The sequence below is a fragment of the Pipra filicauda genome, unplaced genomic scaffold, assembly GCF_003945595.2.
Source record: "Pipra filicauda isolate LSUMZ 115617 unplaced genomic scaffold, ASM394559v2 scaffold664_size391380_pilon, whole genome shotgun sequence".
NCBI classification, from domain to species: Eukaryota; Metazoa; Chordata; class Aves; order Passeriformes; family Pipridae; genus Pipra; species Pipra filicauda.
The window spans coordinates 222,431-240,446 of NW_024104825.1; the positions used below are offsets into that span (position 1 = coordinate 222,431).

Genomic DNA, 18,016 nt, shown 5'->3' on the forward strand with positions numbered 1-18,016 from the left:
AAGGCCTGGAGGGACAGGACAAGGGGGAACGGCTTCAGACTGACAGAGAGTAGGTTTAAAGTGGATATTAGGAAAGAATCCTTCCCTATGAGGATGGTGAGGCCCTGGCCCAAGCTGCCCAGAGAGGCTGTGGCTGCCCCTGGATCCCTGGAAGTGTCCAAGGCCAGGTTGGAGCAACCTGGGACAGTGGAAGGTGTCCCTGCCCATGGAGGGCGTGGCACTGGATGGGCTTTAAGGTCCCTTCAAACCCAAACCATTCTGTGATTCTATAAGATGGGGAAAGGTGGGGGATGCAGAGCCCTTGGGAAGGAGGTGGCAGCGTTGATGGGGGGCAAAAGAGCAAAAATTAAAAATAAGCAAAAAAACACCCCCCCCCGGCGCTTTTTAATCGACTGAACCGCACAGGGAAGTGCCAGAAGCAGGACACCATCAGCTGAAACTTTCCTTCGACTTTTATAATTACGGAATAGAAAAGAAATCCTGGGTCCACATTACAAATACAGGCTCATAGAAAACCAAGCCAACGGAAAGAAAAGAACAAAGCGAAGGTGGCGGAGCGCCGGTGCCTGGCTCCCGCCGAGCCCGGGGCAGGGAGCTCTGCCCAAGAGTCTTAGAGGCCAGCAGCCTTGTCCTTCTGCTTCCTGATGGATTTGAGAAGGGTTTGGAGCAGGTGAGTGTCTGCCAGTTCCATCCCATCCCATCCCATCCCATGGCAGGTCAGCGAGAGGATCCTTTGTCCTGGAGAGGAAAATAAACCCCAAAAATGCTGCTGGTCCTGGGGCTGGGCAGCCCTTGGGGATGGGGATGTGTTTTGGGGGACGAGGGGGGATGCATTGCCTGAAAAACACAGTTTTCCTTGGGAAAAAGAGGGAGAAAGGGTGGATAAATTATTGCCTGTAGAGTTCGCAGCTCGGCTGGAGGTGACAGAGGGGCTGTGGGGTGGCTGCAGCTCATCCCAGCTCGGGGTGGTGGCACTTCACCTCGCTGGAAAAAATCACTCCAGGGTGAAACAAAAAGTCCCCAAATACCCCAGGACTGAAGGACAAACACCTGGGAGCTGGAATTCATCTGACACCCCCTGCTCCCCGATGCGAAGGGTGGGCTTGGGGCCGGACCCAGGGATCCTGAAGGAGCCTCATCCCACCTCCAGGAAAAAGAAAAGGAGGACGGGGCTGGTGGAGCTGGGATGTTTCAGGAAACTTGTTTTTTGGATCCTTCTATTGAGGCTTTTCCTTCCCAGCTCGTTTTGCTTTGCTGCCCAACACACCTCCCACATTCCTCCCCCCCCAAAACATTCCCCTCGTGCCAACGTCCCTCTTCTGCCACCGGAGCTGAGGGATGGATTTACCACCGAGACCCCCATGGATGAAGGGGCTGCAGGGAGGCCCCCGGGTGAGAGGCTGGGGGGCACAGGGGCAGCCCTGGTGGGGGCACAGCGTTGCTGAAGGCACGATGTCGGCCTTGGGAGGGGCTCAGCCAGAGTCTACTCAGGCACTTTAAATGAAATAAAAAACCCAAACTGATCATTAAAAAAAAAAACCAAAACCAAACAAACCCAAAACATTCATTAGATTTGTTAAAACAGCCAGAAAGGGGCTGCACCAAAAGCAGCGTCGCTATTGCCAGGTTGGGGAGGTCCCCCCAGGAATGTGGGAGGGATGGAGGGGCTGGCAGGGGGGTTTTTGGGGTGCTGTGTGTCCTCCCCTGTCCCCAGATTTGGGGGGTCCAGGAAAGATGCTGCCGTCCAGATCCAGCTCCTCGAGGCTCCTCTTCATCCCAGACCAAGCTCCTTCAATGCTGCTTCATCCAACTGGGGGGGGCTGGAAAATTCCTTCTGTGAGCAAATCCCCTGTTTTTGGAGCCAGCCCAACCCCCAAATCCAGAGTTTCAGGAAATTGTCCCAACGCCACGGAGGCCGATGCTGCTCTCTGTGCCCTGCTGTCCCCAGAGCAGTGTTTGTCCCCTGCCCCTGGTCTCAGTTTGCTCCAAACCGGCTGGTTTTTGCCCCAGTCCCACTCCGGGCTCCCGGCACACCGGGAAGGGCCCCTCTGCTCCAAGGAGAGCCAGGCTGGCAGAAACAGAAGCAAAGAGTGTCCTGCGAGCGCTGCCACCTCCTGCGTGTCCCCGTGTCCCCATCCCGGGGGTGCTGGAGCCCAGAGGGGTGGCACAGCCTGGGAGGGATCCCTCTGTGTCCACCCCCCAAATCCTGCTGGGAGTGGTTTGGGATGGGAGGCATCCAGGCTGGGACAGATGTGCAGCTCCTGGCTCCGTTCTGGGGTGTTGTGGGTGCTCCTGGTGGTGTCTCCCCCTCTCCAGGGGTTGTGTCGTCGGGGGTGTGGTGGCTCCAGGGGGGTCCTGTCACTGCTGGCTCTGGGGCCGGATCCAGGGCAGAAGGAGGTTACCCGGACCTGGGAATGGAGAGGAGGAATCAGGAGAGAGCCCCCCCACTGTGTCCCCCCATGGGGACAAGGAGTCACAGCCGTGGGCACAGGGACCTGCTGGGCTGACTCGAGGTGGCTCTAAAAGGGCCACTGCCCTCCTTTCAGCCCCCAAAAAATGTCAGAGAGTGACAGAGGCCAGGCTGGGGAGGCCCCAAGGGGTTGATGTCCCCCCCCCATGGTGACACAGTGTTTTTGGGATTTATTCCTCTTTTTGTTATTATTATTATTATTATTATTATTGTTATTGTTGTTGTGGTGGTTGTTATTGTTACTACTACAGCTGCTACTATTGTATAACACTATATATAATATATATTATTATATTATTATATATAATATAATAAGATATATAATATATATTATTATATTATTATATATAATATAAGATATATAATATATAATATTATTTAATAGTATTATATAATTATATAATATTATTGTATATCTTATTATATTAAATATATAATATATAATATATATAATACATATAATATATAATACATAATACATAATATACAACAATACTATTAATACTATTACTACCACCATTACTATTAGTCTCGTTATTATATATTTATTAATATCAATTACTGAACTGTTCTTATCTCACCCCCCAGGTTTTCCCTTTCCCGATTTTTCTCCCCATCCCATCCCATCCCCGGGGAGGGGAGGGGGGCTGAACGAGCCACTTTTTGGGGGGGCTTAGATGAAATCATGACAGATCATGACCAGAAACATGCCCAGTCCCCCCCCGTGGGGCATTGGGGAGTCCCCCCCTCCACACACCCCTGTCACAAGTGCCCCAGGTCTCAGCTCCCAGCCCGTGTTTCCCGTGTGTTACAGGAAGGATTTTGGAGCAGAGCCCCGTCCTGGGGGGGGTCACAACACATTTAGGGCCTGGTGCCACCCTGGTTGGGCAGGAGGGACCCGAGGGGACAAGGTGCTGCCGTGGCACATCCTCCTCCTCCTCCTCCTCCCGCTGGGTGGGAGCCCTCCCCTGCGCCGCTGTTAATTAATTCAATTAGGGCTAATTGGAAGCTGCAGAACGAGCTCTAATTCCTGGGGCTGTGGCCCTGCTGTCCTGCCCAGCTGGCCCTGGGGACACGAGTGGCCTCCCCCACCCCCCGAGCCAGGACAGCCCCTTGTTTGGCCTCTCGCTGGTGCCAGAGGCACAGAGACCCCCCGGGTCCCTCCCCGTGAGGGTCCCTCCGAGAAAGGGGGGAGAGGGACCCCCAGCACTGCTGCACCCACCCAGGGGGCCCCGGCCTGGGGGCTCGGCAGCAGCTTTCTCTGCCATCGCCTTGGGGTCCCCTGGGCACCTGAACTCAGTGTTCCCACCACTGAAAATGGATATCCCAGCTGATATCCCCCAAATCCTGATGGTCCCACCACTGAAAATGGATATCCCAGCTGATATCCCCCAAATCCTGATGGTCCCACCCCTGAAAATGGATATCCCAGCTGATATCCCCCCAAATCCTGATGGTCCCAGCACTGAAAATGGATATCCCAGCTGATATCCCCCCAAATCCTGATGGTCCCACCACTGAAAATGGATGTTCTGGTGGATATTCCCAACTCCTGCTGCTCTGAGCACTCATCCAAGGGTGGGCACCCAACTGGGGGAGGGATTATCCCTCACTGACCCCCAGGATGTGGGTGCTGGCACCACCCATGTCCCCACCCCACCATGCCCCACTCAGGCCTTGAACAAAATTATTCCCCAGAAAATTATAAAAAACCCAATAAAATAAAATTATGTACTACTTATAAATATAAACCCACATATAATTTAATATAAAAATGTTATTTATATATTATATAAATTGGAATGTATGTATATACTATATAACCTTATTATATTATTATATTATGTATAACTAAATTATGACATAATATATAATACATAATATAATATATAAAATTATAGAATAGAATATTATTGTATAGAATATTATTATTTGTATATTATTACATTATAATACATAATATATAATGCATATATAGTATATATAATATGTAAAATATATTATGCATATATGCATATATATTATATATTTTATATTATTTACGTATTATATATTATATTATATTATACTAATATTATATTATACTAATATTACATTATATTATATTATATTATATTACATTACAGTACATTACATTATATTATATTATTTATGTATTATATTATATATAATACATAAAATACATTATATATAATTATATATTATGTATTATATAAGTATATAATATATATTATATCTATAACCTGGAGTAATAATATAAATAAATAATAGAAGAATAGCATAATAAATAATAATGAAAATAATATAAATAAATATAATTTATAACATGAAATCGCATATCATTTATTACAAAATAAATTATAAATAAAATTCTAAAATACTGGAGTAAATAAAAATGATAACCCCGGAGGGTTGGGGGCTCCAGGGAAGGACCAGCTCCTCACAGGGGGGCACAGCACCAGGGTGGGCACACGGGAGAGCCTGGCAGTGCCAGGCACTGTCACAGATGCATTTGTTCCACCACAGCCCCTCTTTGCATCCCTAATTGTGCCCTTGAATTTGCATACAAGGCTGCAAATATAATTAATTTTTGGCAGCGGGCAGAGGTTAATTCCTTTAGACTTGGCAGCCTTATCTCGTTGGAGTGTTTGTCTAGTGAAGCTCAGTGGAGAGGGAGAGGGGGAAGGAGTCAGCTGTGCCTCTCTGAGGAGCTGCTGCTGCCCGGGGGCACTGCCGGGGGGGGGCTGAGCACAAACACCCGGCAAACCCCCGGGGGCACTGCCAGGGGGGGGCTGAGCACAAACACCCCGCAAACCCCCGGGGGCACTGCCGGGGGGGGCTGAGCACAAACACCCCGCAAACCCCCGGGGGCACTGCTGGGGGGGGGCTGAGCACAAACACCCGGCAGACCCCAGACCGGGTACATCCCCCAGAACTGCCCAGCCGGGACGGAACCTCGGAGGCCAAACCTTTTGGGCTGGGAGGGTGCCACGGGAGGATCTCAGTGCAGTGCCTTGGCACCTCCTGCACCCCTGAGCACCCTGTGGCTGCCCCTGGATCCCTGGAAGTGTCCAAGGCCGGGTCTGACGGGGCTTGGAGCACCCCGGGCGAGTGGGAGGTGTCACCCCGAGCACTCACGTGTAGAGCGGCTGTAGCTGTAGGTGTGACGTCTTCTGTGGGGCCTGGTACCCGTAGGAGTCAAACCCGCCGATGAAGTCGACTGGGGAGAGGGGGGAGAGCAGGGAGTGAGCTGGGAGGGCACAGGGGGGGTTCCTTCCCTGCCTCCCTCCCCACCCTGAGGGCACTCGTGGGGCGCTCAGCATCCCAGGCTGCAGCTGCATCCCAGGGAAGTGCAGCATCCCAGCGAGCAGCTGGGGAACCCTGAGAGCCCCTTCCAGGGCTAATGGGACTCCAAGAGAGCTGGAGAGGGACTTGGGGTAAGAACCTGGAGTGACAGGACAAGGGAGAGTGGCTTCCCACTGACAGAGGTTAGATGGGATATTGGGGAGGATTCCTTCTCTGTGAGGGTGGAGAGGCCCTGGCACAGGTTGCCCAGAGAAGCTGTGGCTGCCCCTGGATCCCTGGAAGTGTCCAAGGCCAAGTTGGACAGGGCTTGGAGCAACCTGGGTTAGTGGAAGGTGTCCCTGCCCACGTGGAAGGGTGGAAGCAGATGGTCTTTAGGGTCCTTTCCGACTCAAACTGTTCCATGAGTCTATGATCCTGAGTCACCACAGCACCCCGGGGAAGTGCTGCATCCCGGGGAAATCAGAATCACAGACTGGTTCAGGTTGGAAGGGGCCACTGGAGGTCATGCAGCCCAACCTCCCTGCTCAAGCAGGGTCCCCCAGAGCTCATCCCTCGGGATTGTGTTCAGATGACTTTTGGGTATCTCCAGGGAAGGAGGCTCCACGGGAAGCATGAAATGCAGCACCCAGGGAGGCACAGCACCCTAAGGCACCACAGCACCCCTGGCCAGGGCATCATCCCAGGTCAGGGCAGCATCCTGGATTGCTGCAACATCGCAGGTCATGGGAACATCCCGGGAAAACACCAGCGAGAAACAGAGGAAAGAAGCTGGAGCAACTTGCTGAGATCCTTGTGCTCCCTTCTCACCGCAGCCCTTGCGCTGCCGGCAGGACAAAGTGGGTGAAATTACCTTTCACCGTCTGCAAAATGGGCATTTAAGGAGAATTATGGGGGAATTACGGCTCGTTTAAGGCTGTCACTTATGGGAATTGCAGACACAATAGATCAGCTTTCACTGCCGAGATTCCCGGCCCTGCGGCTCATCCCCATCCAAAGCCCATCCCCGGCCCGAGGAGCCCCGGGGCAGGGACAGTGTCAGAGCCCGGCACTGGGAGCACTTGGTGTCTGGGGGTACCCCGACTTCTCCCATGACCACCCACACGTCCCCAGACCTGAACCCTGCCACTGGCACAGGGATGGGCACCAGAAAAGGGGGATCCAGCCTTTCCAGGACTGGCAGCACAGCCCATCCCCCCCGGAATAACAAAACACGGAGCTGTGCTGGGGGTGGGTTCACACGCGGGTGTCCAAGAGCAGGGAGCTCACGGGGGACCCCACCCCTCCTGGAGTATTTATCTTCCCCACTTAATATTCAGCCAGCTTCCAGTTTTGATGCCATCCATCCTTTTCCAAACCTAATAAGATATTCCATTAAAAAGATGCATTTGCATCCTGGGCTGCAGCAGCATTAATATTAAAAGTGTGTTGAATGCAGGAGTTTGTTTGAATGCAAACACGCTCTGGAGCCACTGCTGGTGCATAAACTCCTTTGCCGGCTCCATGGGTGTGGAAACACCTTATTCCCTCAGGGAATAGCCACTTTCACATGGGGGTTTTGCTTTTCTGGTTACCAAAGGGGGGAAAAACATGGGGATGTTGCAACCTGGAACCCTCAGGACTGGGCTGGGACCACTTGTGGGTCCGTGGCACTCATGGGGTGCTGATCCCAGTGTTGATCCCGGGAAAGGAACCTGATCCCAAGCGCATCTGGGTGGCTTTGCCATGTGGAACATCCCTGCCTGCGGTGGGGCTGCTGAGATCTGCCAGCTGGCAGGAATTAATTAATGGCAGATGAGCTCTTAATGCACTTGGATGGCCACAGCCTCGGCCACCTGGTTAACTGGGGTCGAGGTGTCTGTGGGGTCGTGGTCAGACCGGGCAGAACAACACAGGTTGGATAGAAGTTACCCTGGAACTTGGCTTGAATTGCTGGTTTTCCACCTGTTTTGGGGTGAAAACGCAACAGTTGGGGGGCTGTGGGGATGCTGGCTGGGGACACACGGTATTCCCCACTCATTGTCCCCAGTCCCCCGTAGTTGCCAGGGAGGAGGGAGGTGGTGGCTGGCTCTGGGGGTGTGAGCAGGGAGAAAGGCTCTCCCACATTCCCATGGGGCTGGAGCTGCATGAGGAGCATCCACTGGGAATTTTTCAGGGTGTGGAGGTGGCTCTCACACCACAGGGTGACACTCCCTGCTGCTGCTGAGACCAGGGACCTGGGGGAGATGCTCCAGCTCAGGGGGGATGCTCTGCCCTGGGAGATGCTCTGCTCTGTGGGAGATGCTCTGTCCTGGGGGAGAAGCTCTGAATTTGGGTTGGGGGGAGCAGCGAGAGCAATGCTGGCCCCAAATCCAACCCTGAGCTGCTGCACACAGGGGTGAGCACCCCGAATTCCACAGGAGCTGGATGCAGTGCAGTGGTGCTGGTGTGGGGACAAGGGACAGGACTGGGACCATCTCAGCCTCTTAGTGTAGGGGTGAAGCCTGACCCCACATTGGATGGAACCAGTCCTGTTCCTGCACCCAAGGGCTGTGAGTGCTGTGATGCAGCAGCTCAGGGCTCCCTGTCCCCGTCCCCCTCCTCCTGGGGTGCAGCAGCTCCTCGAGGCTGTGCTGGGGGACCACTGGTGGCACAGGGTGGCACATCACACCCCAGCACATCTGCTGCACCAGGGATGGAACTATGAGGCAAAAACCCCAACTAGTGGGACTCCTGACCCTGCCTGCAACCCAGCCATCACTGCCCCAGCCAGGAGCTGCCACCCTGGAAAAGCCCAGGATGGCATCAGCCGAGGCTGTTCTGAGCTCAGCCCCACACAAACCCACAGCCCAAGCACTTACAGCTGTCTTCCTCCTCCAGGAACACTTTGCTGACGTAGCAGGCGTAGACAAACCCAAAGAGCTGGGAAGAGAGAGAGGGCAGGGAGAAGCTGGTTATTGGGGTGATGGACGACACAGCCAGAGGGTATTGGTGGGGGACAGAGCTGGGTGCTGTGAGGTGGATGTCTGGGGTGTACTGGGGGCACTGGGAACATCCTGAGCCAGAGCCCATCTCCGGTGGGTCGGGGTGCTGCTTTGGGACGCAGGAGGTTGGATGTTTCAGATGTCCGGGGGTCACAGGGATCTAAGGGGGGACGGGCTGGCACCCAGCTGGGATGGCAGCACTGGGCACCCCTTTGGTGGGTGCAGCTGCTCTGAACCCCACCTCCCTTTAAAGCTTTATTTTCTTGCAGCCTCCCAAGGCTCTCAGGGAGTTTTGCATCCAGGTATGTCCCACTCCCGCTTTCCCGTGGGATGACACAGCCCCCAGGAAGGATGGACACTCCCTCTCCAGTGAGCAGCGTGTCTGGGTGTGTTACACTGAGAACTGTGAGCAGCACGTCTGGGTGTTTTACACTGAGAACTGTGAGCAGCACGTCCGGGTGTGTTACACTGAGAACTGTGAGCAGCGTGTCTGGGTGTGTTACACTGAGAACTGTGAGCAGCACGTCTGGGTGTGTTACACTGAGAACTGTGAGCAGCACGTCCGGGTGTGTTACACTGAGAACTGTGAGCAGCGTGTCTGGGGGTGTTACACTGAGAACTGTGAGCAGCGTGTCTGGGTGTGTTACACTGAGAACTGTGAGCAGCACGTCTGGGTGTGTTACACTGAGAACTGTGAGCAGCACGTCTGGGGGTGTTACACTGAGAACTCCCAGGTTCCTGCAGCACCCAGCCCACAGCCCACCAGATTTTGGGATGGGCAACACCCCCAGGGTGCTGGTGTGGGCTCTGTCTGCTCCTCCCTCCCCAGCCCTGGGGACACCCCCGTTGGTGAGAACATCAAACACACTGAGGGGTGACAACACACTGGGACATCTCCAGCCAGAGCAGGGTGACTCTGCCCACCCCGACCCCGCCACTCCTGCTCTCTCAGCCACAATTTGGGATGAAGGACGAGGGAGGGGTGCCCTTACCGCCAGGAATATCTGCGTGGCACTGCTCACCACCTCGATGTACTGGTAGTCCAGCAGGCAGCCGCTGACCGTGATGACGTGGTGGTCCTCGGGCGCCAGGTTGGAGTTGAGCACGGGGGTCACCAGGCAGCCCGGCCCGTTCTCCATCCACCACGAGCGGTGCAGTGAGGTATTGAAGGTCATGATGAAGTCTCGGTCCTGCAGGAGGAGGAGGAGGCACAGGCTGTGGAGCTGAGGCTCTTTGCAGGAGGGTTGGACAGAAAAAGGGGTTTGTCCAACCCAAGGATGCTCCGTGGGGCCACGTGAACACAGAGCAGAGCATCTCCCTGACCTGCAACCAGTGTCCAAGGGGTTTGTGGCTTCCTGCCGTGCTGCTGGCATGGACCACCTGGTCCAGGTGACACGAGGATGGCAGAGTGGTCACCAGTGTGGCAACTTGGGAAGCAGCTGCTTGTGGTGCTGCTGGTCACATCCAGTGCCCCGAGAGACAGGACCATGGGACCACCTCCCTAGCATGCTCCAGGGATGCAGGGCAACCCCTGCTTCTTCTCTTAGGGCTTTGGGATGCCACCCCTTCACTTCCATCCCCACAGAGCCTTGTGAGGGCCCCACACACACGTCCCCTCCTTGTTACCCCCTTACAAGCTTTGGAGCTCTCCCTGTGTCCTCTCCACAGCAGCTCTGAGATGTCAGTGGGTGAGCAGGACCCCCCTGCTGCAAGGCAGGGCTGCAGGGCTAATCCCCACCCCCTTCCTGTCCTTTCCCACCCGATGGAGGGGCCTCATTGCCCAGCTGGATGAGCCCCCACCCCATGGAAGGTCCCCCTGGTGCCACTGGGTGAGCCCCCATCCCATGGAAGGTCCCCCTGGTGCCACTGGGTGAGCCCCCAGCCCAGGGAGGCTCCTCCCAGTCCCCTTCTGCACCTCCAGCCCTTGGATCTGGGGGATGGGGAACCTGCTGAGCATCCCTTGTAGGAAATCACCAATCTGGGATGAAAAGACTTTTGCTGGTGGGTGTGGAAAAAAATAGCAAGAGAGTGGGTTTGGGTGTGTGAAGCTGAAGGACGTGGGTTCAGGTGCTGGAAGCAGGACCAGGGGGTGTTCTGGCATCACAGAGTGATGGTGACTGGGGATTTCCACCACATCCTCCCCCTCCCATCCTCTGTGCCTGCTGCTCACATCCAGCACTTCAGCTCCTTAAAGAGCCTCAAATGACCCGGAGCAGCCTGGGAAGATGGTCTCAGCCACGGAGGCCCCCCAGGAGTCCTCTCCCTGCTTTGGCAGTGGTTGTCCCGTGCCCTCTGTGATGCCCCAAGCAGGGAACAACATCCTCAGAGCTGGGGATGGGATGGCAGAGCAGGGCACAGCTTGGGACAGTTACCTCAGCCATGGGCTGAGGGTGCTCAAACCATCTGCTGCTGCACCATCACTGGGTGAGGTTCTGCTCTTTTTCCTGTAAAAGCTGTGATTTAACAGCCCAGGGTGGGGTGGAAGGACAAGGAAAGGCACAACCCCGTCACATCCTCACCCCATCACCACCAGCTGACTTCCCAAAGTCATTAATGATGTCCAGCCACTGCTGGGGACTCCAGGGCTGAGTGGAGCTCGTAGAGTTCCAGAAGACCCTGTAAATTGGGTGTGTACAGCAGGGGGGTCTCCTCTTTCCACTCACTGCCCTCCCCAGATTCGAGTGACTCTGCCCCAAACTTTCCTGTCATTGCTCATCCCTGTTCTTTGTGTTCCTTCTCCACTTTATCTCCTCACTGGCACACTGGGAAAGGGGCACCCGCTGCCACCTTGGTCTGCACTGTCTGTCTGTCCCTCCCATCCCATGGGACCCTCTGGAGAGGCACCCCCAGCACACGGGTGGGTGCTTTGCTGCCGGGCTGGGGGCACCCACAACCTCTGTGTCCCTTCTGAGGGAGAGACAAGGAGCAGGGAAGGAGGAGGAGGGGAAGGGCGGGAGAGCAGGAAGGGTGGGAAGAGGGAGGGAAGGCTGTGGGGAGGATGAGGAGGCAGCTGGGGGGGGATTACCTGTGACAAGCGCCCGACCTCCAGGTAGAAGCAGATGATGAAGGCGTTCCAGCCGACCCACAGCACCAGCCACACCGCGTACTGCGGGGGAGAGACCGTCAGGGACCCTGCTCCACCCCCCTGCATCCCTCCTGCTGCACCCCATCCCTTGGGATACGCCCCTGCGGGGCAGAGGGGCCCGAGGTTGCTGCTTAAACCTCAAGGATCAGGAGTTCAATTCAAAGATGGTCTTTAAGGTCTTTAACATTCTCTGATTCTGTGCAGGGATCTGGGGTTGGATCATAGGATCACTCCATGGTTTGGGTTGGAAGAAGAGTGGAAGATCACCCAGTTCCACCCCCTGCCATGGGCAGACACCTCCCACTAGCCCAGGTTGCTACAACCTGGCCTTGGACACTTCCAGGGATCCAGGGGCAGCCACAGCTTTTCTGGGAAACCTGGGCCAGGGCCTCCCCACCCTCATAGCCAACAATTCCTTCCCAATACCCCATAACCCTGCCCTCTGGCAGTGGGAAGCCACTTCTCCAGACATTCTGTTCCAAGCAATCCAGGAGGGAACCGGAGCCATTCCAAGGGGGGATGATGCTGCACCCGGGCACCCACAGCAGTACCTACCATCATGAGGTATCTGGATCTGTACTGGATGGTCCCAAAAATGCCCAAAATAACGGCCATGATGTGTAAAAAATTCGCCAGGATCGGGGCCCACTGGTATCCCAGGAAATCAAAGATCTGCCTCTCCAGCGCCGCGACCTGCGGGAGAGCAGGGGGGGAGCAGGGATTAGAGCAGGACATCGGGAGAGCAGGGGGGGAGCAGGGATTAGAGCAGGACATCGGTCACCACGGCAGCTCCCGGGGTGCTGGAGGCAAAGAGCAGCTGGAAATGGATGGGGAATCCCACGGATAATTAGTTGCAAGAGGCTGAAGTGTCTGCCTGATGCATCGGCCAGGGTTACTGGGAATGTTTGGAGCTGAGGAGGGGAAAGTAAGGAGATGTCAGCTGGTCACCCTGCCAGCATCCTCTGGGCCTCAGTTTCCTCACCCCTCAGGGTGAAATCACTCTCAGGACTGGGTTTGTCAAGGGAGAAACCTCCTGCTCTGCTCACGGGTACTTTGCAGGTGGTTTTCTGCCCATCCCGGGTATTTTGCAGGTGATTTTCTGCCCATCCTCACCTGCCTTCCCAAGGATGCTGCTGCTTTGATTGCCCTCACCATTTGTAATCCATAAACAATGGATGTGCTGTGGCTGATCCTACAATGTGGATCAGGGCTTGGAGCTGGGGTGTTATCTCAGCAGTTGTTGACTGCTCTCTCTGTTGCTCTTAATTACAGGATTATCTCCAAGAAAGGTGGGAGCAAAGGCAGGGTGAGGGTACCGGGGCATTCAACGGGTGGTTTTAAGTTAAAAAATGGAGATTGGATGAGACCATTGATTTTTAGAGAAGTTTGTAACAACTTTCAGAGAAGTTCAGGGTGCTGGGACACTGCAATCCCTGAGGGTGCCTGGGCAGGAGGAGGGTGCAGGGCTGGAGGAAATAGGATTTTTCCAAGGTGCTGACACCAGTTTCAAGTGGGAAGGAGCTCACCTGTCCCCAGATCACCCCTTGGTTGTGGCACCTTCACCTTCTGCAGACCCACCCCATTAATCCAGGCAGTTTTCCCAGTCCTTTCTAATCCCCATGACAAGGCTGGGAGAGCTGAATCCCACTCTGGCTGTGCCAGGAGGGTTGCACAGACACCAGGGAGCACCTTGGCCATCACACAGGATGTGTTGAGGGTGGACATCCCTCGTGGCACCTGGGTGGGCAGTGCTGAGCCCTGGGATGGGCATCCCTGACCCAGCCCCCTTGGAGGGGAGGTGTGTCTGCAGCAGCCCTGCAATCCCAAATCCTCTCTCCATTTCTCTTGCTGACAGCCCACCGCTGTCCCATCACTCTTTGAGATGCCCCAGATTATTAATGGCTATTAATTATTCAATAATAATAATAACAACAACAACAACAACCCCTGTGAGCTCCAGGGCCCTGAGCCCTCCCCACCCCCCTGTGCCTCAGTGTCCCCTCCTGGTGCCACACAGCTCATCCTCCCTGAGAAAGGGGGACAGTTTATCCTCAAAGCTGCAGGAGAAAACAGGCTTTACATCCCCCCTCCCTTCCCCAGCAGCGATCTGGGTGTAGGGAAGCCCCATCCCGGTGCTCCCTGGAGCTCCTGTGGGGGTTCCCAGGCATCATCCCTCCTGCCCAGCCCGACTTCATGTGTCCTAATAACAGGGGGCAATAAATGAGGTGGCAAAAGTGCTTCCCTGAGTGTTCCACGAGGACAGACCACGTGTTCCAAACGTCTTTAAAGTGCTGAAAATGCAAATAACGAGCTCTTTATAAACATTAATTGCAACTATTAAAACACAAAACGCACAGAACCCACTTCCTTGGTACTTGAAGCACAGGGAAATCAACAGCTCCAAACCCCCCTGATGCTTCTTTTCCCAATTTGGGATGTCCCCCTGTGGTCTCTGGATGTGCAACCACCTCAGTCTCCCCACCCATAAAACACCACGTGCCCGTTGAATTGGCTTTGTGAGGGCTCTATTTAACACCTATTTTAGCCCAGCTCCAGCCCGGGACCGTGGTATCCCATTCCCAACCCCATCCCTGGGATAGGATCTCCCTGGTTTCAATTAAAGGGGACACAAAGCCGTGGAGCAGCAGAACCCAGGGAGCCCCTGGATCTGTGGAGCTGGGACAAGGCTGTTTGCACTGAGGCTTAATTCACTTCCACGCTGTTTAAACTCTGCGAGGAAACAGCCTTTGGAAACACTCACAGCCGGGCTGTAAATCTTTTAAATTGAGGAATGTAAATAATAAATGACGCAGGGAGAGCCGCGCTCGGGGCTTCGCAGCCACCCATCGATCTGGGGGCTGTTGACAGAGCTGCTTAGCGGGAGCTGGAGGGGACCTTTGGGTACGGGAGGTGCTCCAAGCTGAGGGATGGGGCTGGGAAGAGCCTCTGGGAGCATTCCATGGAGCTGGAGTGATGAGTTTGCGCCCGTGCAGCTCCTTAATTCCAGCCTGTCAGGCCGGGCCAGGCTGAAGGAGAAGGAGCTGGGAAGAGCCTGGTGGAACCAAATCCTTCCTCACTCCGAGGAGAAGCAAAGTTAGAGGCAAACCCCATGTTCTTCCCGGATGAGCAGGGGCTGCTGATTGCACTGAAAACTCTGCTGGACCCCCCTGGCAGGTCACACAGCGCTCTGTGGGTGTGTTATTCCAGCTTATTCCCTCCATGGGAAGACAGAGCACAGAGGCAGTGAGGCTGCAGCTCCCTGGCTCTCACCTCCTGCCACAGCCCAGGGCGTCCCAAGGACATCCCCAGGGCATCCCCAGGGCATCCCTGCAGCTCAGGAGCTGCTTCCTGAGTGGGAAAACTGAGGTACAGCCTCCAGGGAGAGGGGCCCAGGTCTGGTGATCCCTGCACAGGAAGGAGAGAGAACCCTCAGCTCAGTGATGCTCCTGCCTTGCTCCAAGCTGAGCTCCCTGGGCTGGTCCAGCGCCTGGAGCATCCTCACTGGTCTTTTGGGATGAAATGTCCCCAGGGGAACTTCAAGACACCCCAGCTCTGTGTGCAGCCACCACCAGTCGTTTGGTGACAGAGGCCCTGGCTCTGGGGCTCAGTGTCACCCCAAACACAGCAAGAGGCATCTCAGGACACTTCCCAGCAAACTGGGGATCAGCAGCATCCAATTCCCCCAAACCTAAGTGCCTTGTGGAGCTCAGAGCATCCCCCCCAAGCTGCCCTCCTCCTGGGAGGGGGGTTCCCCCTGCTAATTGCACCCCCACCCTCATTAAGACCCCGCTCTCCCCTCCCAGCTCCCACTGCAGCTCCTGTGGGTGCAGGGCTGGGATCCAGACACTCCATCCCACTGCTAATTAAGATAAACCTGCAGCTGATCAATGCAATGAGTTTTAGGGCTCCCTCTTAATTAAACACTCTCTCGTTCATCGATCGGCCCCAAAAGTTCCCTTTGCAGCAGCAAATCACATCCATGAGCTGGGGGTGGGATCCTGCTCCTGCTCCTGCTCCTCCCAAAGTGCTGCCTGCAAGGATTGGGGTTTCAGCAGGAAATCGAACCTGTGACAGTCCCTGGGGAGGCTGTGGCAGGAGGGGACATGGGGGCTGCCCCTGGGGACAGGAGCTGTGGGGCTCAGCTCGGGGCAGGGCTGGAGGAAAACGGGATTTTTCAAGTGGGAAGGAGCTCACCTGCCCCAAATCACCCCTTGGTTGTGGCACCTTCACCTTCTGCAGACCCACCCCGTTAATCCAGGCAGTTTTCCCAGTCCTCCTTAATCCCCATGACAAGGCTGGGAGAGCTGAATCCCACTCTGGCTGTGCCAGGAGGGTTGCACAGACACCAGGGAGCACCTTGGCCATCCCATTGGATGTGTTGAGGGTGGACATCCCTCGTGGCACCTGGGTGGGCAGTGCTGAGCCCTGGGATGGGCATCCCTGACCCAGCCCCCCTGGACACTCTGCAGTGCCATCCCAGGAACCTGCCCAGCAGCTCCCACTTCTGCTCTCTTGGAATCAGAGAATCCCAGAGTGGTTTGGGTTGGAGGAACCCTCAAAGTCCATCCCACTCCACCCCCTGCCATGGGCAGGGACACCTCCCACTAGCCCAGGTTGCTCCAACCCGGCCTTGGACACTTCCAGGGATCCAGGGGCAGCCACAACTTCTCTGGGAAACCTTGGCCAGGGCCTCCCCACCCTCACAGAGAACAATTTCTTCCCCAATATCCCATCTATCCCTGCCCTCTGGCACTGGGAAGCCATTCCCTGTGTCCTGTCCCTCCATCCCTTGTCCCCAGTCCCTCTCCAGCTCTCCTGGAGCCCCTTCAGGCCCTGCCAGGGGCTCTCAGCTCTCCCTGGAGCCTTCTCTTCTCCAGGGGAACCCCCCCAGCTCTCCCAGCCTGGCTCCAGAGCAGAGGGGCTCCAGCCCTGGAGCATCTCCGGGGCCTCCTCTGGACTCTCTCCAGCAGCTCCACGTCCCTGTGCTGTTGTTCCCAGGGCTGGGGTAGCTCTGCAGGGGGGTCTCACCTGAGAGGGCAGAGGGGCAGAATCCCCCCCTCCCTGCTGCCCACGCTGGGGGATCAGCCCAGGGCAGGGGGTTTTCTGGGCTGTCAGTGCCCATGGCCAGGGCATGTCCAGGTTTTCATCCACCAACCCCCAACTTCTTGGCAGAGCTGCTCTCAGTCCCTTCATGCCCCATCTGTGCTGGTACTGGACAATGCCCTGCCCCAGGTGCCAGAATCTCCCCTGGCGACAGGGAATGGGAAAAAGGGGATTTTTAGGGGATCTTTTTTCCCCACCACCAAAACTGTAACTCCCCAGGACGCAGCTCTGACATTTGCAGGCAGGAGCAAACCTGCCCATCACCTCTCCAAGGCCCTTCACCACACCACAGAGCAGGAGATATTCCCCTTTTTGTTTTTGTCCCAGAAAGGGGAAAAAAATAGATGGAAGAGAGGTTCCATCCAGGGAAAAAAAAAAAAAAAAGAAAAGAAAAAAGGATCTTCCCTGCAGAAAACACCCTCCCTAAAACTGCAGAGCCCTGACATCCACCTGCATTTTGGTGATGGTGGGTAGGATGGTGGAGCAGGCAGAAGGCTGGATGGTGCTCCCAGTTCCCTCCCAGTTCCCCGCTGGTTTCCATCCCCGCAGCAGCATCTGCGCGTCGGGCTGAGCTCAGCCCCTGCCCTTCCCCTGCGGGCCGGGCCCTGACCCCCTGCCGGGTCATTATCCTGCGCTGGGTGATTTCCTCCCGCTCACCATATGCCCGAGGCTCGCCAGGGATTTAGCTTTTCATTTCGCTGCTTTTCGAAGAGATTTGGGGTCTTTATTCCCCGTGTCCCGCGGCCAAAGGCGCTGAGAGAGCCGCCGAGCCCCTCCCGGGGGTTTTGGGGCAGAAACGCTCGTTTTCGAGGAGTTTTGGCCGAAAAAATGTTGGGGTTCAGGGAGAAAACAGCCCTGGGCAGAGCTGCAGGGCGGGATCTGGCTGCCAGCAGGATCCAGGATCCATGAGGGATGTTCTGGGTGTCCCTGCAGCGGACGGAGCACGGGAGGCTCCGGCCACATCGTGCCCCAGGGACATCCCCACCCTGAGGCTCTTGCAGGCTCTCCCCACACCCCCACACCCCCGAACCCCTCCTTTTGAGGCAGTTTGGCTGATTTTGGCTCTGCCAGCGCCTTCTCCTGCCCGTGGGC

General features: G+C 55.5%; 1 protein-coding gene across 1 annotated transcript in view; it reads right to left on the bottom strand.

Annotated features, from left to right (window-relative positions):
- Positions 1-434: 434 nt before the first annotated feature.
- The window catches only part of NKAIN1 (sodium/potassium transporting ATPase interacting 1), a 35,234-nt gene continuing 17,652 nt past the window's right edge, over positions 435-18,016 (bottom strand). Inside the window, exons 2-7 of the mRNA XM_027736737.2 lie at positions 12,377-12,514; positions 11,762-11,842; positions 9,729-9,926; positions 8,614-8,674; positions 5,609-5,690; positions 435-2,408 (exon numbers count right to left, since the gene is read on the bottom strand). Of these exons, the coding sequence (XP_027592538.1) occupies positions 2,399-2,408; positions 5,609-5,690; positions 8,614-8,674; positions 9,729-9,926; positions 11,762-11,842; positions 12,377-12,514 (570 nt within the window). The 3' untranslated portion in view covers positions 435-2,398. The remainder of the gene's footprint in view (positions 2,409-5,608; positions 5,691-8,613; positions 8,675-9,728; positions 9,927-11,761; positions 11,843-12,376; positions 12,515-18,016) is intronic.